This window comes from Brassica oleracea, chromosome C9, assembly GCF_000695525.1.
Source record: "Brassica oleracea var. oleracea cultivar TO1000 chromosome C9, BOL, whole genome shotgun sequence".
Taxonomy (NCBI): Eukaryota; Viridiplantae; Streptophyta; class Magnoliopsida; order Brassicales; family Brassicaceae; genus Brassica; species Brassica oleracea.
This window is the reverse complement of record NC_027756.1, coordinates 2,701,953-2,719,368: the sequence shown is the minus strand read 5'-3', so window position 1 is coordinate 2,719,368 and position 17,416 is coordinate 2,701,953. Positions and strand designations below refer to the sequence as shown.

General features: G+C 36.3%; 1 protein-coding gene, 1 long non-coding RNA gene and 1 pseudogene across 5 annotated transcripts; all 3 read right to left on the bottom strand.

Moving 5' to 3' along the window:
• Nucleotides 1-654: 654 nt before the first annotated feature.
• Nucleotides 655-2,834, bottom strand: LOC106314106 (annotated as a pseudogene).
• Nucleotides 2,835-6,708: 3,874 nt separating this feature from the next.
• On the bottom strand, nucleotides 6,709-9,071 carry LOC106316227 (MATE efflux family protein 5-like). 3 transcript variants are annotated; one of them, XM_013754095.1, is made up of 3 exons: nucleotides 8,913-9,071; nucleotides 7,384-8,803; nucleotides 6,709-6,967 (listed from the first exon to the last, which is right to left on the bottom strand). In XM_013754095.1, the coding sequence occupies exons 1-3, from the start codon at nucleotides 8,976-8,978 to the stop codon at nucleotides 6,927-6,929; spliced, it is 1,527 nt and encodes a 508-aa protein (XP_013609549.1). In that variant the 5' UTR covers nucleotides 8,979-9,071; the 3' UTR covers nucleotides 6,709-6,926. The 3 variants fall into 3 exon arrangements, with proteins under 3 accessions (XP_013609549.1, XP_013609550.1, XP_013609551.1); XM_013754096.1 differs by having other exon boundaries at nucleotides 6,709-6,977; nucleotides 8,913-9,070; XM_013754097.1 differs by lacking the exon at nucleotides 6,709-6,967 and having other exon boundaries at nucleotides 7,373-8,803; nucleotides 8,913-9,070.
• Nucleotides 9,072-13,797: 4,726 nt separating this feature from the next.
• On the bottom strand, nucleotides 13,798-15,247 carry LOC106317469. Of its 2 annotated transcripts, XR_001265145.1 has the most exons (4): nucleotides 15,229-15,247; nucleotides 14,829-14,961; nucleotides 14,508-14,684; nucleotides 13,798-14,038 (listed from the first exon to the last, which is right to left on the bottom strand). It is a non-coding gene; the product is annotated as an uncharacterized LOC106317469 (long non-coding RNA). The 2 variants fall into 2 exon arrangements; XR_001265144.1 differs by lacking the exon at nucleotides 13,798-14,038 and having other exon boundaries at nucleotides 14,396-14,684.
• Nucleotides 15,248-17,416: the final 2,169 nt, after the last annotated feature.

Sequence of the window (17,416 nt, the reverse complement as noted above, 5' to 3'; positions counted from 1 at the left end):
ACAAAGCATCTTCAGGAAATGAAACAGCAGACTTCAGTGTAAGACCAGTTTTTGAACTTAATCTTACCAAGACTCCTTATGTGCTTAATGCAAAAAAAAAAGGCCATCAACGTCTTTGCTTTCTTTCTCTATTTGAAGAAGAAGAGAGAGAGACACTGCCGTGCGACAGTAGTAATAAAAGAAACCTTCGCTTATGGCAGCGAAAAAAATTTAAGATTGAGGGCATCATTTACTATATCATAGACATAAACCATAAAAATTTGAGTTTATACGATGAAAGTACTATAATAGTTTGGATTAAAAAAACATGAGCTTATAATTAACAAATACATAGGTTTCCTAAGTAACAAACAATGTAAGCAATTGTTAAAGAACTAGAATAATTAGATATTGGTGATTATAGTTGTGACTGTATTTTTGAAATATTTAAAAAAGTAGGTAAAATTGTATTTTTGTCCGATTATGACATAAAGCATTGAACAATTGAATTATTTTATCTTAAAATTAGTTATAAAATTCAATGATAAATACTTGATTAATATTTTTAATAAATATAATTTTTTTATAATTACTATTTTTGTTTATTAGTTTAGTTACTTATATGTTTTTCTTCTATTATAAATTATTTTTATTGTACGATTTTTTATGGTTTGCTTATGGCAACCATAAATGCTCACGGCTCTGGAGAGAGGGAGTAGTCTCAAACAAAATCCCTAAAGTGATTGGGTTAGAGAGGAGTGGAGTCAACCAGGGCTTCCGTAATCTTTTTCTCCAGTTCTTTGTGCTTAATCCACAATAAACTCTGCTCATACAGCAGCTTCTTCCTCGCTTTCTTCTCATCTTCCTTTTTCTCAGCATTTTCCTGAACTCTTCCTGGAAGATTTTGCGTTCCTCAGCTATAACTTTAGCCGCCTCTGTAATTCTGTCAAAAACGAAAATTGGTAATAATATCTTTACATTTTACCAAAATTTTTTTTCCAATCATCTCTCTCCACCTTATCTCTTGAAGACGACTCAGTGAGACCTGATTCCCCCGGAGCTCGGACGGCGCGTGACAGCGCATACCGGCGTCCGGAGGGCCCTCCTTCTATTGCCCTTCTCGCTTTGCTGCCGCCACTTCACCAATCTTCTTACCTTCGATATGCACGGAGTCGTGGGCTAGGGTCTGCACCGGTGAGTGCTCTGCTGCAGAGGCGCTTCTTCTCCGGTGTCTCTCCATCTCTATGTGGCTTCGGCGAGTGGGTTGAGAGTTTGGTGGTGGCTGTAGTCGGGTTTTTGGGTTGGTTCGAGATTGATTTTTCACGGTTTGATCTCGTATAGCTTCCCTCTGTCTTCGAGTGGGAGGGTCGGCGTGGCCTCTCCGGGCAATGGCGGTTCGCCATTACAGGTCCAAGGGTCGTTCGGCTCGGGATTGAGTTTCTCGGCTCTCGTTGTTTCGTCGAGCTCGGGTTCTCTTTCTATTGGCGTGGTGTGTGGCGGGGGGTCCCTTTACCACGGCGGCATCCTTCTACCACGGCGGCGGGTTGTGGGTTTGAACACGCAGTAGGGTTGGTGCTCAAGCTCAGTGACTGGCTCGCGCAAGGTCTAGCTCGCGGTTTAAAGGATGGTCGTCTATGTCGTCTCAGTGGCCGTGTGCTCTTCCTCCTCACCTCGAACCTCCTCTTCGCGGTTCATGATCTGTTTTCCCGGCTTGATTCTATCGGAAGTCGGCACCTCTTGTAGTGTTGTCGAATTAAGTGGGTTTCGGTTGGAAATTAGCCTTGTTTTTCATTCCATACTTGCATCCGGGCAAAATAAAAGCTCGGTTTAGTTGTTGAAGCTGTGTTAGGTCGTTGTTGTTGCTGTTTGTTTTGTGGTCAGGTGATTTGACGCTATCGGCGAGCTGTTCTCAGGGGGGTCATTATCTTTAAGAGCGGATTCATCGGGGAGGCCAAAATTACCGGGTTCCGACTATCGGTTGAACTTGGTTCATCTTTTTGCGGCAAGTTGTTGGTGTGGATTATTCGTCTCTGAGACTGCAGTTGTGGTAGTGTGTTTGTCTGGCTTTTGCTTCTATATTGAGTCGTTGTTTAGTTTTTTTTCTTGTTTTCTGCTTCGCGTTATTCTCTGGAATTCTGTCAAAAACGAAAAGTGGTAATAATATCTTTACATTTTACCAACCAAAAAAAAAAAACCTTAACCGCCTCTCCTCGTTAGCAGCTCGTTCAACCAGCAACCTCGCCTCATCCTTACGCTGCTTCTCAACACGAAGCATCTCAATCTCGTGAATGTAGTCTTTACGGTACAGACTCACTTTCTTGGCGTAGTCTCTCCTGAGCTGCGCAAGCTTCCTCTCAGCCTCTCTGGGGTCTTTCGGGGGTATTGATATAGCTCTCTGGCTCGAAGAAGCTGTGCGTCTCCTGGTGGTGACTGTGGTAAGTCGCTTCCGCAGAGAAAGACCTGAAGGGAGGGAGAGAGTAGCCCCTTGTCTCATCACGAGGAGCGACATTTTAGTGAGTTTTAGAGAGAGACAGCGCAACAAAACAGACGTGATTAGGCAGCGTATCGAACCGATATAGTTAACCGGTTGTTATGAGAAAATTATTTTAGTTTTTTTGTTGAAAAATAACATTAATTTAGAGAAAGATTTAAAAATATTTTAGTAAGGGCCCATTTAACAGTTTACTTTTAAAAGTAACAACCAAACTATTTTTTATCCTAACGACTTGTTTGTATACAAAAAACTCAACCTAAAGCGATTTCTTTTGGATTCCAGACCCTTAAAAGAGCTTTACAAGACCCGGTCACTCTTGGGATTCACAGAGACTTGCCTCTACGTGTGCTTACAAAGTCATCGTGATGAGGCTACCTGGTTCACCCTCTGCCGGAGGCCTGATAAAACACTAAAAACCGGATCAAGTGGGTACGCAGTTGGCAGTTGGTGGCAGTTGGTTCTAATATCTACAATATCGCCTTGCCCCCGTCCCTCAACTCCTTACCTAGAGTCTCGATACTGGATTGCAAGTCTCATACGTGGGTAGAGGCTCCAAGTTTGCCGGTTGAACTCTCTTCACTTTCCACCAGCGTCCTTGGTGATATATGTAGCAGGTATCGATTCCAGTTTGAAGAACTCTTTCGAGGTGTTCGATACAGAAACCCAAAGTTGGGATTCTGTGTCGACTTTGGGATTCTGTGTCGACAAAAAGAAAAGAGATTTTTATTTTTAAGGAAAAAACTGTATCTATTGAGGGAAAGTTCCATGCGGTGTCTAACGAAGAGGTGGTTGCTTACGATCCCAAGGAAGGTAGATGGGAAATGGTCGGGGAACGGATGGGTTGGTGTATGTTTTCTGATGCTTATTGCGTGATAGGGAACGTTTTGTACTCTGCTTATGACGGAGTGTTCAGATGGTATGATACTGAGGAAAGAATGTGGAGCTTTTTGCACGTTTGGTTGGACTACCTAGGATCACTCGTGATAGAGGGATTCGATTGGGTGATTAGGGTGGAAAGATGATGGTTGTGTGAGATCAATTTGGTTACCATAGAAGCCGTTACAAGGAGATTTGGTGTGCGGAGATTGCGCTTGAAAGGCGGCACGACGACGTTAGTGAAAATGAAATTTGGGGGAAAGTTGAGTGGTTCGATCGACTGCTTAAAATCAAAATCCACACATATTATCAGGTTGAGAAGGTTCTTTCTACTACCGTCTGATGAATGAACGAAACGCCTCTTCTTTCAGGTTGAGAAGGTTCTTTCTACTACCGTCTGATGAATGAGCGGAACGCCTCTTCTTTTAGTTTGATACTATCTGTGTTATTTGTGTTAAGCTTATCTATTCGACTGTGATCAGTGTACTTATTTATTTATGCTTTTGTGACCAAAACTTAATTAATAAACGTCTTTGGAGCACATGCTTCTTGTGATTGACTTGTGGTCCTTCACACTCGTTTTAAACATTAATTTATTGGATATGTCAATTTGCACACACCACGCAGATCAAACCCTGCGAGCTTCTATGCTAAGGTTGAAGTATGTATTTAGCCAATTCTGCCAAATGTTCATTGTTTTGAGTCAGAATAATATGATTGAAAACCTCTGTTCATATGATTCAAATTCCCGTTGATAACCCGCCAAAGTTATCAAGCTTTACCTCAGCGTTTCACCAAAGAACCTATAAGGCTGCCTTTAAAGTAGATGAACAATTAATGAAGGTCTAAGGGTATGAAGACAACTCAGTTTTAGAAAACCTAGCATTAGTCTTGTTGGTCGGTAACTTTTTAGTAAGATCTGAAAGTCTCTTAATAAAGGAAAACAATTAGCTGCACTTCTCGAATGCATCTATGGGTAGAACTGAAGAAGGATAACTTCAGCACCATTTCATATTCTTAACAAGTGACATAATTTGAGATCACACATTTTATTTTGTTTAAAACCTTCAAATTATCAAAACCTTTGTCACGGAACCAGGATCATAGCAGCACTTAAGTAATTTGTTTACAACAAAGGAAACAAAACATGATGTGTCACCCTCCTGGGCCCCCACCCATCTCCTTTTAGCTTTTCTCCACTACACCTAAATAGATTGTTCGCTAATACATTTAAGCTTACCTTTTCTCCTCTTCCTTTTCTATAAAATATTTAAACTTATGATATGAATGGTGACCGATGAATAAAAAAAAACAATTCATTTTTATAACATTTTTAAAAAATTTTACCAGTCATAAAAAATAGTTTTTTTCATTCTTTTTTATTCATTTTATTGTAGAGAAATATAGAACAAATTTGTTCTTCACTAAATATGATAAGGAATCATTATTCTTCGTCATTCGTATATTTTTATTCATTTGTGTTCTTTTCTTATCCGTTCTCGAAATTCTTGTGATGATTACCAATTAGACCCTTAGTTGAAGTTACCATTGCATGCATCTTCATTAATTAACTTTCTCGGCTTCTCATCTAATTGAGGAAGTGCTTTGAGTCTAGTTTTAAACATTCAATATTTTCTCATACATATGATCTCTAACCACGAGTTTTTCTTTGCTAACAATTTGTTCTTCTATCACACAATTTATATTTTTTATATATCTTCATGATAATATTGCCTTATACTATTTGAAAGTGCTTAAAAAATATGGGAATGTGATATTTGTGCGTTTTACCGCACTAACCTACTAACTTGAATAATTTCGCTTTGATCGGACAGACGAACACAGTTTATTCCCCCTACCAACTTGTACATGAACTTTAGTTTGGATTTAATTAAAAGAAAATGAAAATAATATATTTCCATTTAAAGATATTGCAAGTCGAATAAGAACTTAAAGCTTTAGTTGTTGTGAAAGATTATTAAGGTGAAGAAAAGAAGCGAGAAGCCAGAAGGACACTATATGATTCCTATTTTGGTATGACTACACATGCACATGTGTTCAGGCCAATTAGTTCTTGTTTTCCATGTGGTTCGGTATCTCTATATAGACTCACGCACCCAATATATATTCACGTCATGGTCATTGCCAATCGAATTCATTAAAGTCCTCATCATGCAATCCATGATCCACCCACTTCAATAATGCAAAATCTTCAGCAATTTTTGTTTCCATAAAGTTTTACATTCTCTATTTTCCAATAATGACACATAAACGTATATAGGATATCACGTGGGATATGAATATTTTCGAGACAAATTATGTAAATAACTGTAAATAACAATGTTCTAAATTGGAGATGTCAAAAAAAAACAATATGTTTTAAATTGGTATATATGTAGCATAGGCTAAGAGCCGGCATTGGAAGGAAGCCAAAGAAGCTTAGCTTCAAGTCACCAAAAGATTAACCATTTTAAGGGTTTTATATGGACAGAATGTTCTCACGCATAGTGGTTTGGATGGTGTTGTAAGGGTTACTCTAAGAAGTTTATAGGCCACATTTTTAAGTATCTTTCTAGCCATATAATAATTGAAGCGGCTCTGTATAAATATATGTTCAGGCGGAAAATCAAATTATAAACGAAACGATTTTTCTAAAATATTGTTTTTCATTGATAAATTGTATGATGCAGAGTCTTTAGAGAAATATTGTACACTGGTAGTACAAAACACATTGTTGTCAGTTTATCCTCAAGCATTTCTCTTTGCGATACAACTCAACGTTTGAAATTGAGAAATATAACTATTTTCACATAAAGTTAAAAAGCTTTTACTCTTCCTTGATGTTCAGATGGATGAGATCTCTGTTTTGGGGGAGTCAGAAAGAGAAACTTACGGTGTATATCATCTGCAAAGTAAGTTACTAAATGTGAAGAAATCAATCAAGGATAAGATCAACAAAATTAGAGAACTTCAGAACATAAAAACCGCTATCGGATGGAGATTAAAACATGTCATGATCATGCCAGATCAAGATGAAGATGGTGCCCATATCAAGGGGCTCTTGATCCATTTCTTTCACCGCAGTTGGCCCTAATTGTTAGAGCTCAATCCCCATTTCCTAACTGAATTTAGGACACTTATTGTTAAGGTAATTGAACTTCTTCCTATATTCTTGTAGTGTGATTGACATAGTAGAAAAACGAGTGTTAAAAACTTCACTCCCTAATTATATTGTACTCAGCTTAAGCCCATGCATAGAGATGGAATTGGAGCTAAGTCGCTTTACTTAATGTTCGAGTACGGTGAATGGAAAAACCAAACATCTAATCAAATCTTCAATCCATGATTGTTTTTCTCTTTCTTATATATATGTTTGAAACTTTGGTTTTCTGGTACTCCAACGTGTAAGTTCTCATCTCACAGGTGAGCATAAGATTCATTTTTTCTTAACCTTCTCAAGGAGAAATACATTTGATAATCTAATAAATCATTTTCAGTACTAGTACATTCCCAGTGACTTCTTCAGTATCAAGCACACAAACTCCAAACCTAGGAAACTTCTTGTGGGGTCTTGGATTCACATATCTGGCTTACATTGCTGCGTGGATAGCTTGACCACCGAAGAAACCTATCAAATATGACCATCAGATGTAGTTTTCAAAAAACAGATATTTCCTATGATTAACAACAATACAATAAGCTATCAAAATACCTAAACTAATCCTTGGATACATCCTCTGAACTGTATAGCTGCTTATTTCTCTGTTAAGCCCATTTTATACTTAGCGGTAACAAACTTCTAATTTAATTGCGCAACTATTCTGATTTAAAACACCTAATAAACCATAAATCTCTCGGAAAATAACAATAAATGAGTAGTAAAGTAATTTTGTCCAATTAACACAGTCAAGTGTTTTATATATGTATCATGTAGATGTGTTTTAATATATATGTGGAAAGTTTTAGAAAAAGAAATCAATGAAACAGAAATAGAGATAGTATGAACAACAACTGAATATTCTGTTAGTGTAGACCTTCTTCGCATTTGACGATAACTTGATCGACATCAGGTAAGATGACGTTTTTGCCCACCAAGTCATGAGCCTTTAAGGACTCTTTGTTCCAATCTGTCTTATACACAACGGTCAAAATGGAAATTGCACAAACAATCTGGGCCCCAAGTAAGCCATAGCATAGGCCCATGAAGTCTAAGCCCCACCTAAAGGCTAAAACAACAGCCACTGGTGCTCCAACAACATAAAAGGCGTAGAAGTTAATCTTGGCTCCTACACGTGGCCTCGCACTGCCACGTAGGATCCCGCAGCTTGTGGTCTGAGGACAGTTGGCAAGCTCACAAGCTCCTATCACCGGAAGAACCGCCGCCGTTAGCTCGAGGACAACTCCGTCCGACGTGAAAACTCTCCCCCAAGCCTTTCTCCCCATGGTAGTCCCCACAAGCCCAAACACCGAAACGGCCACGGCGGCTCCGATGGCTACTGCCGACGCCGTCTTTGCCTTCTCCGGACGTCCTGCTCCCAACTCGTTGCTCACCCTCGTGGAAACTGCGGCGGAGAGCGCCGTCGGGAGTGTATACATCAGTGACGTTGTCTGGATCACGATGGCGGCCGCTGCTAGCGCCACCTTTGGCTCCGGGAGATAGCCGGCGAGGATTGTCATAAACTCGTACCACCACCACTCCAAACAAACCGCTATACAGCTCGGGACCGCAAGTTTGACCAGCGTTGACCACACCTCATCATTACCGAAGTCACTCGAACCAGACATGTGTACCAACGGCGTTTTAAGACTGGTTTCGTCGTTGTTATGTTCTTCAAAGTATATGTAGCAAAGGAGAAGCGACAAGGAGATGAAGTTGGTGAGAAAAGATGAGGCCGCGACTCCAGCGACGCCGAGAGAGATGTAAAACGTGAAGAAAGCGGTAACGGGGAGATGAAGAAGGACGGAGACTAACGTGCACCACATCAAAGGCCACGTGTTGCCTTTACAACGCAGGTAGATACGCAAAGGATGTAGGAAGCTATTAGCTATAAGATCAGGCAAAGAGAAGGCGCAATAGAGAGATGCGACTCGTGTGATGTCCTGTTGTTGTCGGAGGATTAGCATTAGAGGTTGGAGGTTAAGCCAGAGGAGAGAGATGGGAAGAGAAGCTAAGATGAGGAGAAAGATGGTTCGCTTGAGGGTCAAGGAAGCGAGTTGAGGGTTTTTAGAACCGATGGCTTGACCGCAAAGTGGTTCCATACCGGTGGCTAAACCGGAGAGGACAGAGTAACCGGTTATGTTGGTGAAACCAACGGCTAAGGCTCCTCCGGCGAGCTCGAGGCTTCCTAGTCGGCCCATGCACACGACCGATGTCATGTTCTTTAGGTAGTTTAGTATGCTCATGGCAGCTACCGGGAAACTTATGTCCCAAATTTTCTTCATCTCCTCCACAACCTTTTTAAAATATAAAGTGAAATAATATAATTAAACTTTATGAGAGATATCTGAAAGACTCTGACAAGGAAGTATACTGGGAATAGATATTTTAGATAAAATAAAATACCTCAGGCATTGTCTGCTTGTACTTGTGTTGGAGATTTATGAGACGTGAATCTTCTTCGGCCACCATTGTTAGAGTTTGTTTTGATTGAGATGAGAGGTTTTGAAAATATGAAAAGAAGAAGCTCTTTTATAGAGTTTTTCTTTAGTAACTTGGTTGAGTTGATTCCTAGGCATGGTGGGGATTTTATAAATATTTATTTCATTATTTGTTTTCCATTTTCTTTGTGTAGAGTGTGTACATTGTGGAATTATAATCTGTATAAGTATAATAGATACAAACTTAAGCATAGTTTGAGGAAAAATACATACAAACGGAATTAAATAAAATCACCCATTTTAATGAGATTTTCTTGAACACAAAAAAGTACGAATCCGAATCAGATTTTTTTTCGTACAGAGGTGTCACATAAACAAACGAATATATAGGTAGGTAGCAATTTCAAACACCAGAGAATAACAAGAACAAAAACTCAAATCAAATCAAATTTATTAACAATATGCTGAACCAGCTTAGTACAAAGTTCCATTATATGATCATCTCTTCATCTAATTTTCAAATCTTCTACAAGTAATTCTGTTAAGGTATCGAGTTAATTTTTCTCATGATTAGAAATATCTCATATATATATATATATATATACTAATCTTTAGAACATTCAACAATTATTATGCATTAATCAAGATGGTGTCCCAAATAACGTAAACGTCTCTTTGGTTTGAATCTGCAGACGAAAGTAAACTAGCATCACTTTGTTTTGCTAACCGAGTATGCATTCTTATAGAGAAGAACGGATAAATGTTTTTTGTTTGATTCGTGATGAGAAGTAAAATATTTAGAAGAGAAAATCATTTTATGGTTTTCTTTTGAAACTGGACATAGTCTTGAGTTTTGAAATTTAATATTTATGGTTGCATATAACTAACAGCGACCTTTGATTTCCATTTTCATTGGTAAAGATATTTGTGGAACCCAAACTAAAGATATAAGTAGAAATTGATATGATTGGTCCATCAGTCTAGAAAATGAAACTAGTTAGAATTAGGTATAGCGCAATGTGTTGTCTCCCTCTCACTGTAGTTATCAACCTAGAATCGACTTGAAAATTATGTATACCTTTCCTTTCTCTTTTTTCTTTGCCCTTTTCTTCTTATTCCCACTCCACTCTTTTATAAGTTAGAATTAATGACATTTTACATCATGTCTCTGCTTACGTGGAAACATGATCATCATGACAATTGAAAAACTGAAATATATATAGCCCATTTGTGAGGTTTTCATAAGATATAAGAGAATTTTGTTGACCTAATTTTCAAAAAACAAATATATTGAGAATATGATTTTAATTTGGCCCTTATTTTTACTACCTATGACGATATTCAGCAATAAGTTTGAGTGAATCTAGCATATTGTTGTTATTGATTTTTATTCTTTGACAGTTTAATTTACTCTATATGTTTAAGTTTTTCAGCCTTTAATTTGGCCCTTATCTTTTTCGTTTTTAATGATACTAACCATTTAGCAAAATAAAATAAAATAAAATACATATCATTTTTAAAAATTATTTACCAAGTTGTTAGATCAATTTATATCAGCTAAAACATTAAACAAGATTATGAAACTTTGAAGAAGTATAATACAAATATAAGTTTTCTCTTTTCTTATTTTAAATTATATACAAATATGCTTAGGCCTAACAAGTCATCTACTAGTCTGGAAAGAACATGTTTTTCTCTTGAAGAAAGAGTAAGAAATTTTTTATAATTATCAATATTTGAGTGAGAAATTATTAAGTCAGATTTTCATATCATTTCTATGAATTCGAAAGTCTTATTTTCAGTACCCGCTAGACATTATTTGTAAAGTGAATTTGACACATGTCCTCTCTATAATCGTTTTCACTAAATAAATATAGCAAGGCATAATAGAAATGATGACATAGTTTATGGTTAAATGTGATATGAACAGTTACATTTAATGTTTATTATATTTTTGGTAAACTTTTTAGAATATGGTATTAAATTATACATCATCACTAAAGTAAGTCTATTCAAATATGACACTAAATGATATAATAATAAAATTATAAGTATTTTTACAAATTTCGAAATATTATTTATTTATATTTTAATAATAATACAATTATATTACTACAAAATATTTTCAAAGTTTTTACAATTTTTTTTAAATTATATATCTACAAAATTTTAAAAATATTGTTTAGTTGTACTTTTTGATAATTATACAAATTTTATACGAATTTATTTTTCTAATTTTATACAAGTTGATTTAATATATTTTATCCATAATAAATAGATAAAAAATCTATCTAAATTTATAATTTTAAATATATACATATCTATTCTTAAACATAATTTAAAATAAAAAAATTGCTTATTTTATTTTAATTTTATGTTCAATTAAATTAAAACTTATATTAAAATATTGATAAAAAATAATAAAATCGAAAATGATAATAAATTTTATTTTTAAATACAATTTAAGTTTAAATGTTTATTACTGCACATAGTTTATGAAAAGACCTAGTATACCAATAAAACGCTATTTGACCGATGTAATGAATATACTCCAACATCGATATTCACTGTTACAAAACACAAACATCCTTTTCAGTTTTCACACATGATCTTGCATGCCTTTAGACGATACATTCTACACATGAATCTTGTATACTTATGTGCGTGTGTTGTAAATAATTTTCAAACAAATAAAAATGCGTAAATAATGACTGAATCATAAATACGAACACAAGAAAGTTGTGAAAATCGTGGGAAAACTAATTGAAAGAAAAAAGAAACACAAGTAGTGAAGAAGAAGTACATATAGATAGAGACAGAGTCGTGATGTTCTGTTCCCAGTACAAAGGAAACATATCATCTATCCTTCCCTCACTAGTATAACTTCTTCTCTTCTTTTGCTTTCCGGCACGTGCCTATTCCTCTTACTTCCATCTCCACCGTTGGTCTCGGTGTTTATCAATCTACACGTAACACATGCATAGACATATGCCTAACCTAGATGTGTCTATGCATCCTTTAGTTTGTGATATAATTAGCTTTGTCCACTTCTTCATGATCTCCAGTAGGAAGCCATCCGTTGCTTCCTCGCTCATATATATTACCAATCGCTTTCCACTGTTTCACTTTAATTATTGGATCACGTAGCTGTTCACTATTCATTGTAGTTATGTTTCCTGTACTATGATTACTAATCAATTAGTTGAATAAGTTACGTATTCTAGGTTATAGAATTCTATAATAATGTTCTATTCTTAACTATTATATGTGTTAAATGAAAATATGTATTATCAATGATAAAGTATGTTTTTATAGACCCACGGAAAAAAACGCATTTAGTGATATAAAATAGAATGGTTACCGCACTGTATAACCCAAATTGAATATTTTTTTACTAATGTTAAGAAGAGTCATGTCATATGTTAACAAACTACCATGTAAACTGTTTAGGATGAAATCCAAGCTCAATCTGGCAAAATAATATCAACTTTGTTTCCAGCTAGAATCAAACTTAAAATATACAGGTTCATGCCGTACATATATATATATATATATATATATGCCGGGCCGAAATATCACATGGAAAGTATTTATCAGTTTTAGTTACAGAAATGTGTTACGTCAATGGTAGATACATTCTCCTCTTTGTCAATGTATATTAAAAACATAATACTAATATGAACATTGGCGTCCTATGGGGGGTGGGATTTGTTTTTCAGGCATGTCCATTTGGAAATTTGGAGATGTGTGTGAAACTTTGACTCACTACGTGTCTTCAGTAATGTTCAACATTTGTATACATATTAAGATGGTTAGGCTTTTTTTTAGTTTTTTTAGTTTTAAGTTATTATATATCCTTTGTTCAGGTATATTATTGTGTCTGGAAGGATTAGGAGTCGTAGAAGGCAGGGTAGGAGTAGTAACAGGGATCGTAGAGGGCACAGGAGGAAAAGTGGGAGTAGTTTCGTTCGTAGTATCAGGAGGAGTAGTCATAGGTGCAGGCACAGCTGGAGGAGATGGCAAACTCCCCCTAGATTCATCAGCAGGTGAAAGCCAATCATCAATTGATGCATCATAGTAGTTGGTAGGTGGTCGAACGTAATCATCAGAGTCGACTCCAGGAAATTTTGACTCGGAGAAAATCACGTCTCGACTAGTGAAAAAATCTTGTGTATCCAAGTTATATAGATTCCATGCTTTCTTGCCATATGGGTAACCAACAAAGATACATTTTCTGCTACGATTACCAAACTTGTCTTTATCTCTGGACCGTCGGTGTGCATAACACAAGCATCCAAAAACTCTAAGTCGATCAAAATCTGGTTTCTTGTTAAACAAGAGCTCGTATGGTGTTTTGCCATGTAAGACCTGTGATGGCGTGTGATTGATCAAGTGAGCCGCCGTTAGTATGCTCTCGCCCCAGAAAGTGGAAGGTAGGCGTGCTTGGAAGAGACATGCTCGCGCTACATTGAGTATGTGGCGATGTTTCCGTTCGATGCGGCCGTTTTGCTGAGGCGTGTCGACACATGAGGTTTGATGCTCAATGCCCTGTTTCTTGAAGTAAGACGCAAGACACATAAATTCAGACCCATTATCAGTCCGTATCTTCTGAACTGCTCGATTAAACTGGCGTTGACAAAGGGCAAGGAACTGCTGTAAAAGACCAGAGACCTCTGACTTCTCAAGCATTAAATAAATCCATACGGCTCTAGAGTAGTCATCGACGATGGTTAAAAAATATCTTGCTCCACACGAAGATGGAATACGGTAAGGTCCCTAAACATCACAGTGTATCAAAGAGAATGGAGAAGAAGTTTTATTTGAACTATCAGGAAAAACACAACGGGTTTGTTTGGCCCTAAAGCAAATCTCACAAGACGTAGCTTGTTCTGAATCAAAAACTAAGTTATCTAAAAACGGTAAGGAAGATAAAACACGGAAAGATGGATGACCAAGCCGTCGATGCCAGAGTTCTGAGGTAGAAGAATTCTTCAACACAGTTCGGTGGACACTTGCAGCTGTGACTCCAGTAAAATAATAAACCCCCTCACGTTCTTCACCCGTTCCAATCAGGGTCTTCGTAAAACGGTCCTGCAATACACACAAAGTATCAGTAAATATAGCTATGCATCCTGTTTGTTTGAGTAAACACGACACTGAGATCAATGTGCAGTTGAAATCAGGAACAAATAACACATCAGATCGATTTATTAACATGCCTATGCTCTGACCCTAATGAATGCATCTAATTTAACGGGGCCAACCAAAGAGTATTATTAAATGTTCTTTGGCTTTTAATTAATGGTAATAAACTGCCAATATTGCTCTCTGCTAAGGAAAGCTTAAGGTCCCTCTCTACTGCACTTTTCTGAGTCTCTTTATGAACTTTGCAACAGATTTATGATCTAGCAGGGCCTATTTGTCAATAAATTAGGTTTGGTTTTTAGATTAGGAAATGATTCAAGACGAATATATTAGGTTGGTTTGATTAGCAAATTTAAGATGCCTATTATAGGCGGGCAATGATTCAATAACAAAGACATTAAATATAATCAGGAACCTTGGTTCCATTGGGCAACACGAGTGATGGGTTCTCTGTGTCCATTAGCTCCTTGGAAATATAGCAAATAAGCTTTGAATGTTCCTGCTTGGGGAGTAAGGTAAAGGCAACGCTAGCTTCCGAAGCTCTCTTGTGAGAGCGGGTCCTCCTTGGTACAAACCCTCTTTAAAACCATATCTGGGTAATGTCAAGGTATAAATTCAATTTACAAAAAGAATCGCATTATGGTTTCATTGCGAAATTTTACTTTCTTCTTTTTAATTTCAGATGCAGAAAATAGACAATAAAATATCAAAATTTTATATAGAGTTTGATGGATACGGAGTTTTCATGCTGACAAGCCTGCTTGTGACTAGATGTTGAATAATGGCTCCATTGTCATGCCTTATAGCTTGCAAAATTCTTGTTTAAACTGATGAACTAAAACATCCCACTGCCGTGGTTCAGGTAAAACCTGAAAAAATAGCAATTGTGTCAGTTAATTAGCCTATGCAACAATCAATTCAGGTTCAAAAAGAGTTGGTAGTAACACCATTTATTCAAGCCATTAACAGAGACGAAAAATTTATTGAAGGATCACTGAAGCAAGCTGGTGTAAGAAAAGAGAAATCGAAATTCTCTCAGGTTTTTGGTCCATTTTAAACGAAACTGATAATTCAGTAACTCAATACAGGAAATATACAAAGCTGAAGCGCCAAAGAATGGTTTTTGAAAAGTTGACCTTGTATGTTGTGAATTCCTCATAATAGTCTATAACAGATTGGCCAGAGAAGCGACGTTGTAGAGTCTCCCAGAGTTTATGAGCATCCGGAACAAAGGTTACTGTCGAGCGTATTTTAGGATCAATGGAAGTTCGTATCCAACCAACGAGCATAGAGTTCGTTGCAAGCCATCGAGAGAGGTCAGGTTCAGTCGTTGGTTTGAGTATTGAACCATTGAGAAATCCAAGCTTCCGTTTGGCTTGAATTGAGTTAGAAAGTTCAGTGGCCCCTTCTGTATAGTTATCACCGCGAAGCAAAACTGAGGTGATGAGAGCTCCAGGGTTATCAGATGGATGAAGGTAGTACGGAGAAAAATTAGAGAGTTCTGAAGTAGTAATCGCCGGAGCTGGCGTAGAAGATAAAGTAGAAGTAGTGTCCGCCATATTTCTTTAGAAACACAGCAAGAAAAAATCGTTTTTAGGTCAAAGAATCTTTCTGCTCTGATACCATATAACGGAATGAATGTAGAAGTAATAGTTTTTGTGTGTTATTATGTACGGTCAATAGGCTCCTTATATACAAGGTTGAGAGATCCTAATCTCATAAGGAGATAGAGTAAATACATCATTATCAAGACATTAATAGGATTTATCTAAATCTCCTAGTAGTTATCATATTAAAGGGTTAGGGCTAATCCACTAATTACCAATTGGTTTTAAGTTGGAAGCCCATAATAAACCCGAATCTAACATCTTATTAGAGCAATAAGATCCTTTGACCTAATTTACTACAACTACTACTACTATACCGATGTTGGGCCCTCTGTGGATGTTATTCCCACATTGTCCACGCTTCAGACCTAGATGTCTGAGCGTGAGGGAGGGTATTGATGAGAAACATCCCACATCGAAAATATAAAAATTAATCTACTACTATATAAAGGGTTAGGGTCAATCCACTCATTACCAATTGTTTTTAAGTTGGAAGCCCATAATTAAACCCGAATCTAACATGGTATCAGAGCCCAGATCCTAATAAGTTAGACCCCTAATTAATATTAACCCTATCCGACCAGGTATATAGGTCGTAATTGACTCGCTCGATCGAGTATAACTGTCTTAAAAAGTTTCCGAGATTTCTGGCCGATAAGAGCCATCATCTCGAGGAGGGGTATTAAGGGATATGTATCCTACATTGGAAAATCAATGGGACATTAAGTAATATATAAAGGGTTAGGGTCAATCCACTAATTACCAATTAATTTTAAGTTGGAAGCCTATAATTAAACTCGAATCTAACACATAAGTGTACTATTTTCTTGATATGCTAAGAGGATGGGGATAAAACTGAAAACCTGTTAAAATCATCTGAAAATACAAACCATAAAATAATTTGTATAAACTGTTTTTTTATAACTGTTATGTGAATGATATGGTGAAAGTGAATTCTGTATATTTATATGATTTATATTTTTTGTTTCCTTAACATGTTATGTAAATTAGTTTCCCACATGTAAGAATTCACATCAAGAACATTCTCGTTAAAGTTTGTTCCTATTAGAATCAGTTTGATGAATCAGAAAATCACGACCATGTTCTTTCCCCGACATTTAAGTTTGATATATCTACCATCTCTGCTTTTGTTTCATCCGTAGTCCCACTTGATTTAATTGAAATCAAAGCAAAAGACTTTTCTGCATAATTCACATTCATATATTAATCACTATAGTAGTTTGCGATTAGTTCTTTCTACACCTAAGGAATGATTTGTAAGTGTTTGCACAACCATTTTATGTCAAAGTATAGTAAGATAAATTATAAATAAAACCATACGTTAAGTGTGACCGGTTCTTTATTTGACTAATCATTTTTAAAATTTCAACAAATATATGACTTCGTGTCGATTTTAGTTAACTTTGCATGATGACACACAATTTGAAAGCATGAAGATGTATGTGATGCCAAATATAATATTCAAAGCTTGAGATTTGGTTTGGAAACAAAATGTTTGAGATTTGGTGAATGTTGATGGATAATAATATTAATATATATATATTATTAAAATAGAAGTACCCATTTGAAAATGTTCTTATTTCATTAATTAAACTTCTTTTTTTTTCTTGTTTTTTCAGTTGCATTTATAAAATATCCTAAAACGAATAAAATTGTCTAATTTATTACTTGTCTTTTCAGTTACATTAATGAAATA

Coding starts and splice junctions, on each gene's coding strand:
- LOC106316227 (XM_013754095.1), bottom strand. CDS start 8,978: ATGGTGGCCGAAGAAGATTCACGTCTCATAAATCTCCAACACAAGTAC. Junction 8,804..8,912: donor ACAAGCAGACAATGCCTGAG/GTATTTTATTTT, acceptor TATTTTAAAAAG/GTTGTGGAGGAGATGAAGAA. Junction 6,968..7,383: donor TATCGTCAAATGCGAAGAAG/GTCTACACTAAC, acceptor AGGTTTCTTCGG/TGGTCAAGCTATCCACGCAG.